This window comes from Callorhinchus milii, unplaced genomic scaffold (genome assembly GCF_018977255.1).
Source record: "Callorhinchus milii isolate IMCB2004 unplaced genomic scaffold, IMCB_Cmil_1.0 Scaffold25, whole genome shotgun sequence".
NCBI lineage: Eukaryota > Metazoa > Chordata > Chondrichthyes > Chimaeriformes > Callorhinchidae > Callorhinchus > Callorhinchus milii.
In genome coordinates this window covers 5,744,549-5,762,317 of record NW_024704766.1, presented here as the reverse complement: position 1 = coordinate 5,762,317, position 17,769 = coordinate 5,744,549, and the positions used below count along the sequence as shown (strand labels likewise).

Genomic DNA, 17,769 nt, shown 5'->3' with positions numbered 1-17,769 from the left:
GGGACGCTGTTGTGCGTTTCACCAACAAAATATACAGTCAATTTATTTTTTGAGGCGTCTCAACAACGTGATAAGGCGGTATATCAAATGCGAGGATTATTATTATTATTATTATTATTATTATTATTTCTCCTCTCGCCTCTGTTCTCTTGTCCTGATTCATTACCAGGATACCGACCCCTCAATGGATTAATAATAATAATAATTGTTGCATTTGATAAAGGGCCTTATCATGTCATTAAGACATCTCAAAGCGCTTCACAGAATATACTGTAAGGTGAAGTGACTGTGTATTTGCAAGGCAGAGGAACACAAGCTGGGGAGTCCCAATAACTTTGTCTCGTCCATCGAAAACTCTATCCTACCCATACCCCCCATGAGATCAATCTATTAAAGGCAAATGGAAAATCTGTACAAGGAGCCAAGTGTGGTTAGAGAGAGCTTTCTAAAGCGTTGTCTTCTCTCTTGAGGTCAATGCTTCAGCAATTGGTCATTAACAAACCCTTGCGGTGTGGAATAAGTGGCAGTGATTGATTTTTACAATCAGCTTGGCCTTAAATTAGGAGCTAAAAGAAAGATTATGACACATATCGCTGCCAAATGTGGAGGAATGGAGGGATTGAGCAAGGAGTCAGACGTGTTCAACAGCTGTCTCCATATGTCGCGATTACTAATAATAATTAGTAATTATAATGATAATAATTACTAAGTATAATTCTTTCTTCAGATGAGACGTTTTACTCATAAATACACAGTCAATTCACTTTACAGTACACCCTGTGAAGCGCTTTGAGACGTCTCAAAGACGTGATAAGGCTCTGTATCAAATGCCAGGATTATTATTGTTATTATTGAGAGAGTCTGTGTGTTTGTTTAGGCTTTGCTCAGACATTTCCCTCTGACATCTCACCGAGGCAACGACTGACGGAGAAATTGCTGAAGAGATACAATAAGGGGGTCCGACCGGTCAAAGAATGGAGCACATCCACTACTATTTACATCGATTTTGTGCTGCACGCTGTGCTGGAAGTGGTAAACAACAACGACAATAGCGCCTTTCACATCAGGAGGACAACCCAAGGCTTTGGACAGTCAACGATTTGCACCCGAGCTGGGGTTGGGATCAGGAGGGCTGCAGGGAGGGTGGGACTAGGAGGCTGACCAAAGGCGTAGTCGAAGAGGAGGGTCTTGAGGCGGACCTTGAAGGAGGCAAGGGAGGGGGGCGAGACGGAGGGACCCAAAGACTAGGGGCAGAAAGGCTGAAGGCCCAACCGACGATGGTAGTGAGGGAAAGGGCCAGCCGGGGGAATTGGAGTAATGATGGTTTAAATGACTACTGGCATGAAAAAAAGCATCACACCCCAAATCTAATGGGAACGCTGTGATTTATTTCAGGATGGGCAAAACCAGAAACTGAGGACCAGCGTCTGGTACCGACAGGTATGGGGGAAAAAAACCTTTTCCTGGTATCTGCTTAAAAATAATTTCCGTTTCACGAAATACACAGTCAATCCACTTTACAGTATATCATGGAGTCCTGTAGAGTGTGGAGTGCTTGGAGCACTCGTCTTGCAAGCGAAAGGACCTGGGTTCGATTCCCGGGCAGGACCTTAGGCAAGTTTCCTTACTCCACACACCTCTGTTTACCCAGCAGTAAGGAACCTGGTTGTTAGTAGATTGGCGGATCGCTCTTCCGGGGATAATAATCCCTTAAAATAAATAATAATAATTTGGTCGTTCAATCCACGACTGTTTGTGGGACACCACTGAGTGCAATTGGCTGCTGCATTTCGCCCACAAAACACACATCCAATCCACTTTACAGTGTATTCTGTGAAGCGCTATGATACGTCTGAATGTCGGATAAGGCGCTGTATCGAATGCAAAGGTTATTCTTCTTATTATCATTATAACTGACAGATCTCAGGAGTGAAATTCACTTGCGGCAGATTCTCACTTGATGTCTCTTCATCTGCTCGTTTGTGTAGGTTTGGACAGATGAGTTCCTGCGTTGGAATCCCAAGAACTTTGACGGCATCAGTGAAATCTCGCTGCCCGCTCAGGCCCTCTGGGTTCCTGACATCATCATCACTGAATTGTAAGCCTAATTAATTAAGGGGTTAATTAACAATCAAAGGTCACCCCCATCCTTGCCCGGCTTCTCCTACTCCCTATTCACCCCGTTACCCCCACCCCGAGCATCGATTTTAAGTTCCTTGTCCTCACTTTTAAAGCCTTCCCTCCACAGCCTCTGCAACCTTCTAAACCTTTACCAACCTGTTTGCTCCCTCCACACCCCCTGTGTTCACCTAGCAGTAACAGAAACCAGATTGTTAGTCGTTTGGCAGATTGCTTTCCGGGAGTAATGATCCCTTCAACTAAATAAATAAATTAATAATTTGTTCACTCAATCCACGATTTTTTGTAGGGACACTGCAGTGTGCAACTGGTGGCTGCGTTTTCGCCCATAAAATATACAGTGAATCCACTTTACAATATAATCTGTGAAGCGCTTTGAGCCGTCTCAACGACATGATAAGGCGCGAATCATGTGCGAGGATTATTATTATTATTATTATTCAATCACTTCTGATTTGAAGGTCCTCTGATTCATCCTGTTGTTGTTGTTGTTGGAGCGGAGGAGGTAATTTCTCGTCTTGTCTCCCCGGCCAGCATTGACGTGGGGAAGTCTCCGCACCTGCCGTACGTTTACCTGAACGCCTCTGGCGCCGTGAATCAACACAAGCCCATGCAGGTGGTCTCTGCCTGCAGCCTGGAGATTTACGCTTTCCCCTTCGACACCCAGAACTGCACCTTCACCTTCTGCAGCTGGCTCCACACAGGTGAGGCCAGTGTCACAGGTAAACCTTGTAGCTCAGTGGTTGGAGCACTCACCTCGCAAGAGAGGACCTGGGTTCAATTCCCGGTCGGGGCGAAATGTTGGGCAAGTTTCCTTACTCCACACGCCTCTGTTTACCCAGCCGTCAGTCGGAACCCATTATTAGTCGATTGGCGGATCACTTTTCCTGGGGTAATGATTCCTTCAAAAAAAATAATAATAGTAAATCGGTCACTCAGTCCACGAATGTTTGTGGGACACTGCTGTACGCATTTCACCCACAAAATATATCCACTTTACAGTATAGTCTGTGAGGCGCTTTGAGACGTCTCGAAGACGTGATAAGGCGCTATATCAAATGCAAGGATTATTATTATTAAAGCAGCTCCCCCTCTCTTCTCTCCCCTCTCGCCTGCACCTACAGATAGGATCCCCACTCCCTTGCACCACAGTGACCTTCTCCTGCTCCACTCTTCTGCACACCATACCAACCTGTCCGCTACCTCTGCTTGACGGGCACTGGCCTGCTTCATGCCCCTGCCTTGCTTATCCCACCTTCAGCCTTCCTGCCCTCACTCTCTGGAACTCCATTTTGGAATGTCTCCTTCAAGGCCCATTTCAAGACTAGTAATAATAATACGTCTTCAAGACATCTTAAAGTGCTTCACAGAATATACTGTATATTTTGTGGGCAAAATCCTCTGACCGCGCTTTCGTCCAACTCCCAGCCCCACCCACCTTTACCCTCCACAACTTCTTGATCACAATCCCCAGCGCTAGTGCAGACCCTTGACTGCCCAGTGCCTTGGGACGTCCTCCGAGATGACTTCAAGGGACAGTGTTCTCAGCTAAACTGAAATAGCCTGTCCACCTCAACATACAGATAGGCCCTGGGTTTGACCGGCAGGATGGCACCACTTAAGCATTTTAATGCCCCCACACTCTCCCCCAGCCCCCACATCACCAAGTCTCTCACAAGCCAGAGATAAGAACCAGTCTGTAGGTTTATCTTTGTTCTTCGGATCTGGTTTCATTGGGAAGAGGTGGTTTCAGAGTAACAACGAGAAACTAATGGGTGTGTCTGTCTGTCTGTCTGTGTCCCGTTGGCAGAATACAAAATGGAAAAAAACGATCACAAAATAAGATATTTAACCGAATAATTTTTAATGGGAAGGTCTGAATGGCTAGTAAATCATATTAAGGAGATGAGGAGAGATGGAAACGAAAAACTACATTATCCCAGGTCAGATCTCCACCACTTTCCCACCACATGTCTCCCTGGTCTTGATGTGGTCTTATCTCTTGGCTTCTGAAAGGTTGAGGTAATAGCTCTTTGTAGCTGTATCCGCCCTTTCACAAGCGGAGATCGTGTTACCTCTCTTAAACTTGACTTTCTTGCCTTAATAACAGCAACAAACGGACATATACACAGAGCCCTTCATGTCGGGAGGACGTCCCAAAACAGTGGACAGTCAGGGAGTTGGACCTGACCTGGGAGTTGGGATCAAAAAATTTTACTAAGCTCTCCCTGTGTGAAAGTCACTATATAAATACAGGTTGTTGTTATCAATAATAATGATAATAATAATCCTTCCATTTGATATAGCATTCTATCAGATCATCGAGACGTCTCAAGGCGCTACACAGAATATACAGTATTGAAAACCAATACTTGTGTATTTTGTGGGCGAAACGCGGCAGCCAATTAATTGCTCACAGCAGTTGTGGGTTGAGCTCATTTTTTTCTTTGCAGTAAATGACGTCAATCTCACTCTGTGGAGAAGCTTTGCGGAAATTGAGAAAGATACAAGAGTGTTCCTGGATGATGGAGAGTGGGAGCTCCTCTCTGTCCCTTCCAAGTATGCACAGATGCACCTTGAGGGCAGAGATTACGCTCAGATCCAGTTTAACGTGAGTGGACTGAAACCATGGGATCAAAGAATCTTACAACAGCAAGATAACACTTGTACAGCGCCCTTCACGTCAGAAAAGCTTCCCAGGGCGCTGGACAATCAGGGTTTTTTGGATCTGAGCTGGGAGTTGGGGTCAGGAGGGGTGGAGGGCAGGGAGGGTGGGGATGGGAGAGTGACTGGAGGCGCGGTCGAAGTGGAAGGTCTTGAGACGTGTCTTGAAGGAGGCAAGGAAGGGACCGAGGCGAAGGGGCTGTGGGATGGAGATCCAAAGGGTGTGTGGTGGTGGGGGGGTGGGGGCGCAGTGAGGTTGAGGTTAAGAGTTCATAAAGGATTCAAACCGAGGAACGTTTATGCTGCAGGTGGTGATAAGGCGGAGGCCGTTGCTGTACGTGGTGAGCTTGATGCTGCCCAGCATATTCCTGATGATAGTGGACGTGATCAGCTATTACCTGCCTCCGAACAGCAGCGGCAGAATTACCTTCAAATCCAGCATCCTCCTGGGATACACCGTCTTCCGCATGAACATATCTAACGACCTTCCGGCCACCGCCATTCAAACTCCCCTGATAGGTAACGAGGCCAGTTTGTGGTATCACAGCTCTCTATGGTTTTGCAGCAGGATTCTCTTTCCACCAACTCCTGCCGTCAGCGCCAGATGGAGTCCCCGTAGCATAATGGTTAGCCCACTCGCCCCACAAGCAAGTGAGGGAGGACCCGGGTTTGAATCCCCCCAGTCGGGGCGAAACCTTTCGTTTCCTAGCAATGTTGGGAGGAAAAAAAATCGTAGTTTCCGTCATTCGTAATTTATATTTTTAACAGATTCCGTTATCAGCCCGTTCCCTGTTAATTACGGCTGCAACCATTTTACGTTCATTAAACCTTAGGCAAGTCTCCTTACTCCACACGCACTCTGTTTACCCATCAGTAAGCAGGAACCTGGTTGTTAGTCGGTTAGCGGAACGCTTTCTGGGGGTAATAATCCCTCACAAAAAAAACCCAGAAAAAGTCAGTCACTCAATCCACAGCTGTTTGTGGGACATTGCTGTGCGCAATTGGCTGCCGCATTTCGTCCGCAAAAATACACGATCAATCCACTTTACAGTATATTCTGTGTATTCTGTATATTCCCCAAAACAGTCTTGGAGTGAGCAAACCAATTTTATTTGGGAGGTTGTTGGCCAGGACACCGAGACAGAGAAACTCCTTTCTCTTTTCAAATAGTGCCTCAGGATCTTTAACTTCAATCTGAACAGGCAGACAGGACTGCAGCTCAGCATCTCAATCAAAGGTTGGCACTTCCGATAATGCAACACTCACCCCATAGTGCTGCATTGGAGCATCTTAGACGATGTGATTCCAAGTCCCGACATGGGGGCTTGAACCCACAACCTTCTGTCTCAGAGGTTAAGCCAGTCTGACACACATGTTTTTTGCACTGTTGTGCAGGAGTGTTCTTCACAGTCTGTATGGCCCTACTCGTCATCAGCCTAGCCCAGTCTATCCTAGTGGTAAAACTTCTGGACATGGAAGAGGGGACAGAGATCAGCTCCTGCCTCTCCAGGCGCTGCCCAACGAGGGACAATTCTTCCAGCCCATCTACCGCGGACAGTCTGTGCCCCTCACTCAAGACCCCCGAAACAATCAGCGACGATGGAGGTGAGGTTGTTACAACAACAACAAGAAATGACATTCACCTGAGCTGGGGGTTGGGATCAGAAAGGCTGCAGGGTAGGGAGGGTAGGGGTGGGAGGGTGACCGAAGACGCGGTCGAAGATGAGGGTCCTGAGACGGGCTTTGAAGGAGGCCAGGGAAGGGGCGAGGCGATGAGACTGTGGGACGGAGTTTCAGAGGGTGGGGTTAGAAAGGCTGAAGGCCTGACCTCATCTCTGTTGCAATCACTGAGGCCTATTATGCGCAAAGGGCAAATCATACGTACATTGGGGATAGATTGTGCTTTAAGAAATTCTTGGCGCTATATCAATTGCAAGGGTTATTATTGTATCGTGGAGTCCTGTAGCGTAGTAGTTGGAGTGCTTGCCTCACAAGCGAGAGAGGACCCGGGTTCAATTCCCGGGCAGGTTGAAATCTTGGGCAAGTTTCCTTATTCCAAATGCCTCTGTTTGCCTAACAGTAAGTAGGAACTTGGTTTTTAGTCGATTGATGGATCACTTTCCAGGGATAATAATCCCTCCAAAAAAATGTTTTTTAATAATAATTGGGTCACTCAGTTCAGAACTGTTTGTGGGACACCTTTGTGTGCAATTGGCTGCTGTGTTTCGTCCAAAAATATAGAGTCAATCCACTTCGACAGTCTATTCTGTGAAGCCCTTTGAGACATCTCAACGACGTGATAAAGCGCTGTATCAAATTATTATATATTCTTATTGCACATGATAATTATGCCATCCTACGCTACACTCCTTTCACCCCCACCTCCGTAATATTTCTCATTCAGTAAACGTATAAAACCGAACAACACTGCCGCTCTCAACTTTCTGTCCTCTCTCCTCTCTCTCGGATTTCCTATCTGTGAAGATTCTGAGGGGAATTTCGGAGCGATTGGTGAGCAAGATGGGAGAGCGTTAGACCACGAGACTCGATTGCCCACCAAAGGACCTGCCCAGGAGGTCCTGGAGGAGATAACATCCCTCAGACGGCATCTGGAACAGCTGGATGGTGGGACTGACCCTGCAAGCGAGTGGCTGGCTTTGTGCTACACACTTGACAGGCTCCTCTTCCGCCTGTACCTGCTCATTCTCAGCGTTTACACCGTGACAATGAGTTCCCTCTGGCTGATATGGAGCTCACCGTAGCTGAGGCACAATGGCCCTGAGTCCTCAGATGCAGTAGTTGTAGAAATCTGGGACTTACAAGAAGATCCTTCTCTCCCATTGTATCATTGTCCATGTGTTCAGCCTCTCTGCCCCCAACCTCTGGACCTCCATCCCACAATCCCTCTGCCTCGCTCCCTCCCTCATCTCCTTCAAGACCTGTCTCGAGACCCCCTTCTTCGACCGTGCTTTCAGTCATCCTCCTACCCCTCCCTTCCCAACCTCCACCCCTCTGACCCCCAACCACCAGTTAGGAGCGTGGATCCCCGACTGTCCAGCGCCTTGGGACGTCCTCCTGATGTGAAAGGCGCTGTGTGAATATCATTTGTTGTTGTTGTTTCTCTTTCATTGAAGTTGTCTTTCCCAATCCCCTGCTTCTCCCCTGTTCCCTCCAATTCCGTTCCTGCGCATGAGTTTATCCAATTTCCCTCCGAATGTCTCTACTGCTCCAATAGCAACCCCCTGGCAAATCATTCAGAAAGAGCGAGCGAGAGAGAGAGAGAGACAAAGAGGGGGAGAGAGAGAGGGAGAGAGAGAGACAGAGAGGAAGGGAGAGAGTGTGTGGGGGGGTTGGGAAGAGAGACGATGGGGCAGAGAGAGGTGTAAGGGGAGAGAGACGGACATTGAGGGAAAGAAAGAGACAGAGTGTGGAAGTCAGAGAGAGTGAGGGAGAGACACACACTCACAGAGGGGAGAGACACAGAGAGGGATGGAGTGACAGAGCGAGAGGTCAGGGAGAGAGGGAGGGAGAGATGAGGAGAGGGGGGTGGGGGATTGTGTGGGGGAGAAAGAGAGAGAGAGAAATGGGGAAGAAAGGTAAATATTCCAATCACTACAATATATCATTCGCGCTATTAGCAGCATCACTGATGGAATACCGAGTGAATTAGCAACTAGAATTAGCAACTGAATCTGTATAACTGCTTTGTCTTGTGTTGGGAGATAAGACTGTACACAGTGTTGCACTTGAATTCAATTAACACAATAAAACAAATAAAGGCAGGCTACCTCTCTGTGATCTCTCCAGCTTCACTTGATTTCTGCGGAAGAGTTAATGATTATTAAGATAATAATCCCTTTAAAAATAATAACAACAATAATTTGGTCACTCACTCAATCCACGACTGTCTGTGGGATGCTGCTGTATGCAATTGGCTGCCGCGCTTGGCCCACAAAATGCACAGTCACTACACTTTACAGTATATTCTGCGAAGTCCTTCAAGACGTCTCGAAGACGTGATACGAGTTACTTACAAATCTTTGCGTTGAAAAAGGTTGAGGAAGAAATGACAACAAGTCCCTGACTTATTCACAAACCACAGAAAGTTTCCTTACTCCAAACCCAGGCCTCTGTTTACCCCGCAGTACGTAGGAACCCGGTTGTTAGTCTATTGCTAGATTCCTTTCCGGGGATAATAATCCCTTCAAAAAATAATTAGTCACTCCATCCACGACTGTTTGTGGGGACACTGCTGTGAGCAATTGGCTGCCGCATTTCGCCCACAAAATACACAGTCAAATTAATGGTTTGATACCACTTGTTGGTAGGTCCAAAACGACACAACACAAATCTAAGGTAGTCGGTAACAGATCTAATAGGAAGCTTAGGAAGGAGGAACTTCTTCATTCAGAGGGTGATGAGAATGTGGAACTCACTGAAACCTGGATCCCATCAACAACCCCCCCACCCACCCCCCACCCACACACACACACCCGCGCGCGCATGACAGGGGCTGAAGGGGTAAGGGATGCAAGTAGTTCAGCAAGTGTACTTGTTCTCCGGGATGCTTCCCCACGTGAGAAGAGCTATATAAATGCAAGTTGTTGTTGTGGCTAAGCTACAACAAGTGAGCAAAGGCCCTCTTCCCCCCCCCCCCACACTCCCCCCACCTCGGGGGAACAGAACAGTGATGTGATGTGATTTCTGAGTAATGTAACAAAGGCTAATCAAATCACAGCCCAAATAGATTGAAACTAATGAACAAGTCACTGGGAACTTCCTCTGCCGGCTCCAATCTCCCTCTTGAAGTAAATTGAGACGTTTCATAATTGCACTCGGCCAACGTAATTGATTTCACAGAAAACTTACTTAAGAGATGATCAGCGACAGGTAACAGGAAGTGTCGTTCAGACAGGATTGACCACCTGCCTCCCCCCCTCCACCAACCCACACCCCCCACCCCAACCCCCACCCCAACAACCTCCGGCCCAGACACCGATTGTGTCTTTCACCAGACGGCGGAAAGTTTTAGCAGGTTTTAATTCTATTTGCAAAGTGCATTCAAATGGAACATATTTTTCCCTTTGTTCCCTTAATCCAAACACGAGCCTCTGTTTACCCAGCAGTGAGCAGGAGCCTGTTTATTAATCGATTGCCGGATCACTTTCCAGGGGGAGTAATAATAAAAAATCTTAATAAGAATAACGGTCACTCAATCCACATTGAGGGGACACTGCTGTGCGCAATTGGCTGCCATGTTTCGCCCCCGAAATACACAGTCACTGCACTTTACAATATAATCGGTGAAGCGCTTTGAAAGGATCTCGATGACCTGATAAGGCGCTGTATCAAATGCGAGGCTTGTTGTTGTTGTTATGTTATACTCATCTATATCTCATGGATTCATTTCCCCTCTACACCACCGCCCCTCTCCCCCCCCCCCCCCCCATGTGAAACTTGACCCTAATATGTCTTGGGCTTCATTACATTACTGAGTTAAGTCAACTTTGGTTGGCATTACAGTGCTGTCCATTAGCAGCGTTAGTGAGGGGCTGGGGAATTCGATTAGGCTCCTAATCCTCTCTCCCTTCCCCCCCACCCTCCGCCAACTTTCCTCTCCGCCACATGATGAAGAGCAGATGCAAAGCTCACTTCCCCCCCCTCCCCACCACCGCCACCGCCGCCGCTGCCTGGTTCAATTCGCTGACACTGAAGAAATTACAGACTTTTTGAAGAAAAGTGGAGCCCTGTAGCTCTGTGATTAGAGCACTAACCGCTCCAGCGAGAGGACCCGGGTTCGATTCCCGGTCGGGGCGAAATGTTGGGCAAGTTTCCTTACTCCACACGCCTCTGTTTACCCAACAGTAAGTAGGAACCCGGTTGTCAAGTCAATGGGGGTAATAATCCCTTCAAAAAGAAATGTGGTCACTCAATCCATGACTGTTTGTGGGACATTGCTGTGCGCAATTGGCTGCCGCGTTTCGTACTCAAAATATACAGTCAATTCACTTTACAGTTTATTCTGTGAAGCGCTTTGAGACGTCCTGAAGACGTGGTAAAGCGCTGTAACAAATGCAAGGATTATTATTTCTCCATTTTTGCAGATTAACGCGAAAGCTATACAAACGATCGATTGACACGTAGAGAGTGTTTTTTTAAAATGACGGAAAAACAAAAGTTAACCCACCAATTAATTAATTAACCAATTAATGTGCATTGTTCCTTTGCATTCTGTTTTCTGTTGCCAGTGTGGGGGGTGGGGGGGGAAGTGGTGCGTATGTATGTGTGTGTGTGTGTGTGTGGTGGGGGGGGGTGCGGGGGTTGTTGTGCTGTGAAAAGGGATATTTTTATTTCTGTTGTGATCCAAGAGTGATTATTTTTGCTCTCGCTTGCCCGCCTCGCTCCCCACACAGACACACACACCACCCCCCTCCCTCCGCTCCTCCCCACCCCCGCTCGCTTGTGTTTCGCGGTATTACGGGAAGTCAGGGCAGTGGGAGACAGAGGGACGATATCGGACAGTGACAGCAGCCTTCAGGAAGTCATCGTTTGAAACACGATGCTATCGACGTGGGATTAAATGACTGATTAATCATCGTAAACTGCCAGAGGCGGGGGCAGGACCCAAGTCGCCCGCAGCTTTGGGTTCAAATCACTTTTAATCGAGAGAAACGATCAGAAAGCTTCCATCGCCCAACCCAACAGCACAATCGTCTGTTTACAGCATCTCGGAAATTGACTGAGAGTCTCTCTCTGTCTCTTTCTCTCTATCTCTCTGTCTCTCCAGAACATCTGGTCGACGGGCGGACGGACCGAGGATAAAATGTCTTTATTCTCCCTTTGGGCCACCCTGGGTTTAGCTCTCACTGCGGTGCTTTCTGAAGGTTAGTCACACTCTTATTCGATATGGTGTTAGTGTCAGTGACGGCTGATGTGCACAGGGCTCTCTATTGATCCAATGATAACCTCCCCACACCCTCAACCCCATTTGATCCAGCGCCTATTAACATTGCAATGTCTCAAAGCGCTTCACGGGCGATTGCGGTCAAGGGGGGTGACTGCCTGGTTTGCGGTCAGACCAAGATTGGCGAGACAGCAAATGTCCTGAAACAGTCTTGAAATGAGCGATCAGTTTATCCCGGGGGAAGGTTGCAAGAGCTTTGGGATTCCACTGCGAGTCGGGATCCACCGGCTGTTTCTCTCCGAACACCACTGGAAATATTCCAGGTTACTGGAGGGCCGTGGGGAGAGGAAATTGTTAGGTACTTGGAATGGTTTAAACTCCGAGACACTGTCCTGAATGATCTGGAACGAGTTGCCTGAAAGCTGGTGGAAGCCAATTCGATAACAACTTTTAAGAGAGAAGTAGATCATTATTTGAGGGAGGACAAGTTTGCAGAGCTATGGGGGGAGATCGGGGGTGTGGGGTTGATCAGGGCTAAGGGGGGAGAACGGGGGAGTGGGGTTGATCAGGACTATGGGGGGAGAGCGGGGGAGTGGGGTTGATCAGGGCTATGGGGGGAGAGCGGGGGATTGGAGTTGATTTGGAAGCTCTTTTCGAAGAGCCAACACAGACACCACGGACCGAATGGCCTCCTTCTGTGCTGTATAATTCCATGACTCTATGAAGAGAGCAAAATCCAATAAATGTAAGTTGTCCTTACTCTTTCCTGAAACGCGAGTCTATTGTGGCACCTTTTTGCACATGTTTTACACACGCTTTGCCCACACTTTGCCCACGCTCTGCCCACGCTCTGCCCACGCTTTGCCCACGCTTTGTTACTACGCAAGACTGACTGACTTGAAATGTTTTCACACATGTGGATAATCTATACATTGTCTTTGAGCACATTAATTAGCACATTAATTGTCTCCGTTGGCTTCCCCCCCACTCCCTCCCAGGTAAGAAAGGAGACAAGAGGTCCCCTAACACCCGGCCGGCTTTGCTTCGTCTCCACGAGTACCTCATGGCCAATTACTCCAAGGGAGCTCGCCCCGTGCTGGACTGGAGGAAAACCACAACCGTCGCCATCGACGTGATGGTTTACGCCATCCTAAACGTGGTACGTGCCTCCCCGCTGTACGGTCAACGACTGGCACTCATAGCAACAACAACAACAACAACAACAACAATAACAACAGCAACAGCAATAACAACAACAACAATACTAACAATTGCAACAACAGTAACACCACCAACAACAATAACAGCAATGATAAAAACAACAATAATAATAACAAATTGCAATCACAACAACAACAATTACAACAAAAGCAACAATAACTTGCACTTGCAGCAACAACAATAATTTGAGGGTTTGAGGGGTGGTGGGGGGGTGGGGGTGCGGGGCATTAGCTGAGAGCTCACCTGCTGTTAGTGACCCACTTACTGATTCTGAAATAGGATTTGGATTGTGATTCTGGTTTTCTATTCCAGTTTTGATTTCCATTCTGATTTCCCATTGATTTCCGTTCTGATTTTGAATGGAATTCTCCCTCTTTCGACCAGCAAGCGTGGAAAACACTCGGACTAACGGTTGCGAACGGTTTTGTCCATTTCAGGATGAAAAGAACCAGGTGTTGACCACCTACATCTGGTACCGGCAGGTGAGAACATGCACAGCACTTAACCAGAGAGAGAATAGACACCTCCAGCACAAGAGGAGATCAGGGTTTCCAGACAATGCTCTCAATTCTCCAGAGAGAGAGAGAGAGAGAGAGAGAGAGCTCATTCCATTCCGACAGTCTATCTCTGGGATTTCCGTGTGTAGGTGGGAGGCGGGGAATCCTCAGCTCGGTTTGGAGACTCTTAAGCAACGGTGATGGGTCAGACACCCCACCGGCTGACCAGAAAAATTCAGCACCTTGCCTCCTAAAAACATACAGCCAAGACCGTGCTGTGATCATCACCTCTTGAGCTCTTATTCCTCACGCGTGGTGTCTATCGGCACGTTTCTCACGAGGACGATACAGTCGCGGTGTGAATAAATAATAATAATCCTTGCACTTGATACAGCGCCTTATCGCGTCTTCGAGCGCTTCTCAAAGCGCTTCACAGGATACACGACACTACAGCGAATTGACTGTATAATTTGTGGGCGAAACGCGGCAGTCAATTGCGCACAGCAGCGTCCCACAAACAGTCGTGGATTGAGCGACCATATTATTATTATTATTATTATTATTATTATTATTATTATTATTATTATTATTACAGTCGCTGACTTACATTTTTTGCCCTGCAGTTTTGGAAGGATGAGTTCCTGGTCTGGGATCCTGCTGATTTTGACGAGCTGAGGCAGATTTCGGTTCCGACTGAAAAGATCTGGGTGCCAGATATCATGATCAACGAATTGTGAGTCAGTTTTATCATTAACAGCCATGGGAAACAGCCAGCCAGCGACAGCTCTTCCTGAGACGTATGCGGACGTTAAATATCCTGCAGCGACACCTCTCACTCTCTTTTTCTCTGTGCGAAGGCTCGGTCAAAGAGGAAGGACTTGAAGGAGGCGAGAGAGGGGGGTGAGGCAGAGGGATTGCGAGATAGAGTTCCAGCGTTTGGGGGCAGAGATACTGAATGCCCGACCGCCAGTGTGGGGCGGGAAATGCAGGGGACCTGAAACAGGCCGGTGTCCACCGAGTGGAGGGAGCGGACAGGCTGATACGGGGTTAGGGGGCTACGGCTATTTGTGGGACTGCCAGGATGCTGGGAGGCAAACTGAATGGACCTTGTTCTTATGTTCCTCTCAGTGTGGAGCTGGGCAAGTCACCGGACATCCCATATGTTTACGTGAGCCACGACGGCAGAGTGCAGAACTACAAACCCATCCAGGTGGTCGCGGCTTGCAGCCTGGACATCTATAACTTCCCCTTTGACATCCAGAACTGCACCTTGACCTTCACCAGTTGGCTCCACCACAGTACGTTCAAGCCCGTATCTCTAACACTCCACCAGAGGGCGCTGGCAGGGTGGGCGGGGTCACGGGGAGGGGGAAACGGGATTCATCCACTCAGCCCCGAATCCAAATCAGTCCTGTAGTCTTGCAGTCCTATTGCGTACTGGTTAGAGCGCTCGCCTCGTAAGCGAGAGGACCTGGGTACGATTCCCGGGCAGGACAAGCCTTAGCCAAGTTTCCTCACTCCACGCCTCTGTTTACACAGCAGATAATAGTAATAATCCCTTCAAAAAATGCGGTCACTCAATCCACGGCTGTTTGCGGGACGCTGCTGTGCGCAATTGGCTTTGCCCGCATAACGTACAGTCAATTCCCTTTACAGTGAAGCGTTTTGAGACGTCTCAACCACCTGATAAGGCCCTGAATCAAAAGCTGTTTTATCAATTAAATTGCTACCTGCGTGAATTCAGGGAGCTGCGTAAATGCAAGTTGTGCATTCGACGTAATGCTACGAATGGCCCACTTGGGTTAGGACAAACATTGGCATTTCCCAATGGGTTGGTTGTGTTGAATCTCAGTCGAGAGGGGGAGTGTTGTTGCTGTTGTTTAATTGGATTGCAAGCCGTTTAAAGCTTTTCTTGGGTGGGGTGGGGGGGCGGGGGTTTCTCCAGTTCAGGACATCAACATCTCCCTGTGGCGCTCCCCTGAGCTAGTGATGTACGACAGGAGTGTGTTCATGAACCAGGGGGAGTGGGAGCTCCTGTACGTGGGGTCCAAGTACAGCATTTTCAACCTGGGAAACAAGGAGTCAGACGGATATTCGGAGATGCGTTTCTTTGTAAGTTTCCTCTGTTTGTCCCCTGTTCCCCTCAGCCACTGCTCTCCAAACTTCTGTCACTCCCTGCCTCAAACCCCTCCATCGCGCCCCCACCCCCCCACCCCACCAACCCCCACCCCCCCCCCCCCGTTCGTTCGATGTCATGATCATCAACCCTCCTCACCGGGCGATGTCAATCATCGCCAATGATAATCAACACATCTCTGTAAAGTGACCTGCCCGACAATCCCCTCTTCCCCGACAAAATCAATCGCTGCGCGTGTTCGCCTACAAAATGCACAGTCACCACACTTGGCAATAATTCAGGTAATGAGCTTTGAGGGGTTTTGATATTATTGATGTGGAATCACATGAAGGGATTATTATTATTGTTTATGTTCCTCCCTTCCTCTCTCCCTCCCCACTCTCTCTTTCTCCCACTTCCTCTCCCTCCCTCATTCTCCCCTTGTTTCTCCACTCTCACCCATCTCTCTCTCTTCCTCTCCCCTCTCGCCGCCCCCCACTCTCCCCGCCCTCTCTCCACCCACCCCCTCTTCCCTCTCCCCCCTTTCTCTCCCCACTGCTCTCTCTCTCCCAGTTGGTTATCAGAAGGAGGCCTCTCTTCTATGCTGTAAACCTGCTCCTGCCCAGTATCTTCCTGATGGTGATGGATATCATTGGGTTCTACCTGCCCCCGGACAGTGGCGAGAGAGTCTCCTTCAAAATCACCCTACTTCTGGGCTACTCTGTGTTCCTCATCATTGTGTCAGACACCCTGCCCGCCACAGCAATAGGCACCCCATTGATAGGTAACGCAAACCTCCCATTCTCCCCCTCTCTCTCCCGCCCTTCTCTCTCTCATCTCCTCCCTCTCTCTCCCCTCATCATTGTGTCAGATATCCTGCTCGGCATAGCAATAGACAAACCAATGCTAGATAACATAAACACTGCTGTTGTGTTGGGGTTGAGTTGAGTTGAGTTGGATTGGGTTTGTGTTGAGTTGGGTTGAGTTGAGTTGGTTTGGGCTTGTGTTGAGTTGGGTTGGGTTTGTGTTGAGTTGGGTTGAGGAGGGTTAGGTTTATGTTGAGTTGGGTTGGGTTTGTGTTGAAATCAGAAACAGAAGTCGCTGGGAACACTCTGCAGGCCAGGCAGCATCTATGGAGAAAGGAACGATGGTTGGTTTGTGTTGAGTTGTATTGGGTTTGGGTTGAGTTATGTTGAGTTGTGACACTGTGCTGTTACCTTGGCAGGTGTCTATTTCATCGTGTGTATGGCTTTGCTGGTGATCAGCCTGACGGAGACCATCCTGATAGTCAGGCTAGTCCACAAGCAGGACCTACAGCCTCACGTCCCTGACTGGCTCCGGCACCTGGTATTGGTTAGAGCTGCTGCCCTGCTCTGCCTGAGAGGCAGACACAGGCTCAGCCCAGACCCTCACCACGGCCACCACCCACAGCCTCACACGGACAAAGCAGGCGGATCGGGTAAGTGCGGTCGTTAATGCTAACAATTAACACTAATCATAATAATCATAATAATAATCCTTGCATTTGATATAGCACCTTATCACGTCTTCGAGACGTATCAAAGCGCTTCACAGGATATATCAATGGCAAGCTATGCGGTTTTAGCTGTTACCCTAACCCACACTCTGGGCTCCCCCCAAACCTTGGCTCTTGCCAACCTGTGTCTAATACTTTCCGGAATTAAGTGCGTCTCTCCGGGGAGAGGGGGAGGGGAAGAGAGAGAGAGAGCACATTCCATTCCAACAATCTATCTCTGGGATTTCCATGTGTAGGTGGGATGCCTGGAATTCTCAGTTTGGTTGGGAGACTCTTAAGCAACGGTGACGGGTTTCCGTGTGTGTCAGACACACGTTGGGCAATTGTTTTATTGTAAAGTGGAGTGACTGTGTATGTTGTGTATTTGATATCCGTGCTGTGAGCCTGTGTTATCTCCTCAGCGATGCCCAACCACTTTGAGAGCGAGAGCGTCGCTGAGTGTGATGGTCAGCGGAGGTCGGTGTCTGGCGTGGCCCCCGGCGACCCCGGGGCCCCGGAGACCAGCATCCTGCAGGAGATCGTGGCCATCCGCCGGTTCCTGGAGAAGCGTGACGAACACCGCGACATCGCCAAGGAGTGGCTACAAGTGGGCTACGTGTTGGACACCCTCCTGTTCAGGGTCTATCTGCTGGGTGTGCTGGCCTACGCCATCACACTGGGCACTCTCTGGGCTGTGTGGCATTATGCCTGA

The 17,769-nt window shown here is 48.6% G+C and overlaps 2 protein-coding genes across 2 annotated transcripts; both read left to right on the top strand.

The window, feature by feature from the left end:
• The first annotated feature begins 400 nt into the window (after positions 1-400).
• htr3b (5-hydroxytryptamine (serotonin) receptor 3B) lies at positions 401-7,698 on the top strand. The gene is made up of 9 exons (XM_042343834.1): positions 401-430; positions 889-1,032; positions 1,396-1,440; positions 1,989-2,098; positions 2,674-2,843; positions 4,593-4,750; positions 5,112-5,322; positions 6,199-6,408; positions 7,288-7,698. Exons 1-9 carry the CDS (start codon positions 401-403, stop codon positions 7,563-7,565), a joined length of 1,356 nt encoding a protein of 451 aa, XP_042199768.1. The 3' UTR covers positions 7,566-7,698.
• Positions 7,699-11,923: 4,225 nt separating this feature from the next.
• htr3a (5-hydroxytryptamine (serotonin) receptor 3A) lies at positions 11,924-17,769 on the top strand. The gene is made up of 9 exons (XM_042343833.1): positions 11,924-12,065; positions 12,706-12,866; positions 13,366-13,410; positions 14,049-14,158; positions 14,554-14,723; positions 15,371-15,537; positions 16,115-16,325; positions 16,767-17,009; positions 17,480-17,769. The coding sequence occupies exons 1-9, from the start codon at positions 11,924-11,926 to the stop codon at positions 17,767-17,769; spliced, it is 1,539 nt and encodes a 512-aa protein (XP_042199767.1).

Bases quoted from the DNA above. Each gene is read 5' to 3' on its own strand.
- htr3b (XM_042343834.1), top strand. From the start codon at position 401: ATGGAAAATCTGTACAAGGAGCCAAGTGTG. The intron at 1,033-1,395 runs GTAAACAACAAC...GATTTATTTCAG, and splicing joins TGCACGCTGTGCTGGAAGTG to GATGGGCAAAACCAGAAACT. The intron at 1,441-1,988 runs GTATGGGGGAAA...TCGTTTGTGTAG, and splicing joins CCAGCGTCTGGTACCGACAG to GTTTGGACAGATGAGTTCCT.
- htr3a (XM_042343833.1), top strand. From the start codon at position 11,924: ATGAGCGATCAGTTTATCCCGGGGGAAGGTTGCAAGAGCTTTGGGATT. The intron at 12,867-13,365 runs GTACGTGCCTCC...TGTCCATTTCAG, and splicing joins TTTACGCCATCCTAAACGTG to GATGAAAAGAACCAGGTGTT. The intron at 17,010-17,479 runs GTCGTTAATGCT...TTATCTCCTCAG, and splicing joins AGGCGGATCGGGTAAGTGCG to CGATGCCCAACCACTTTGAG.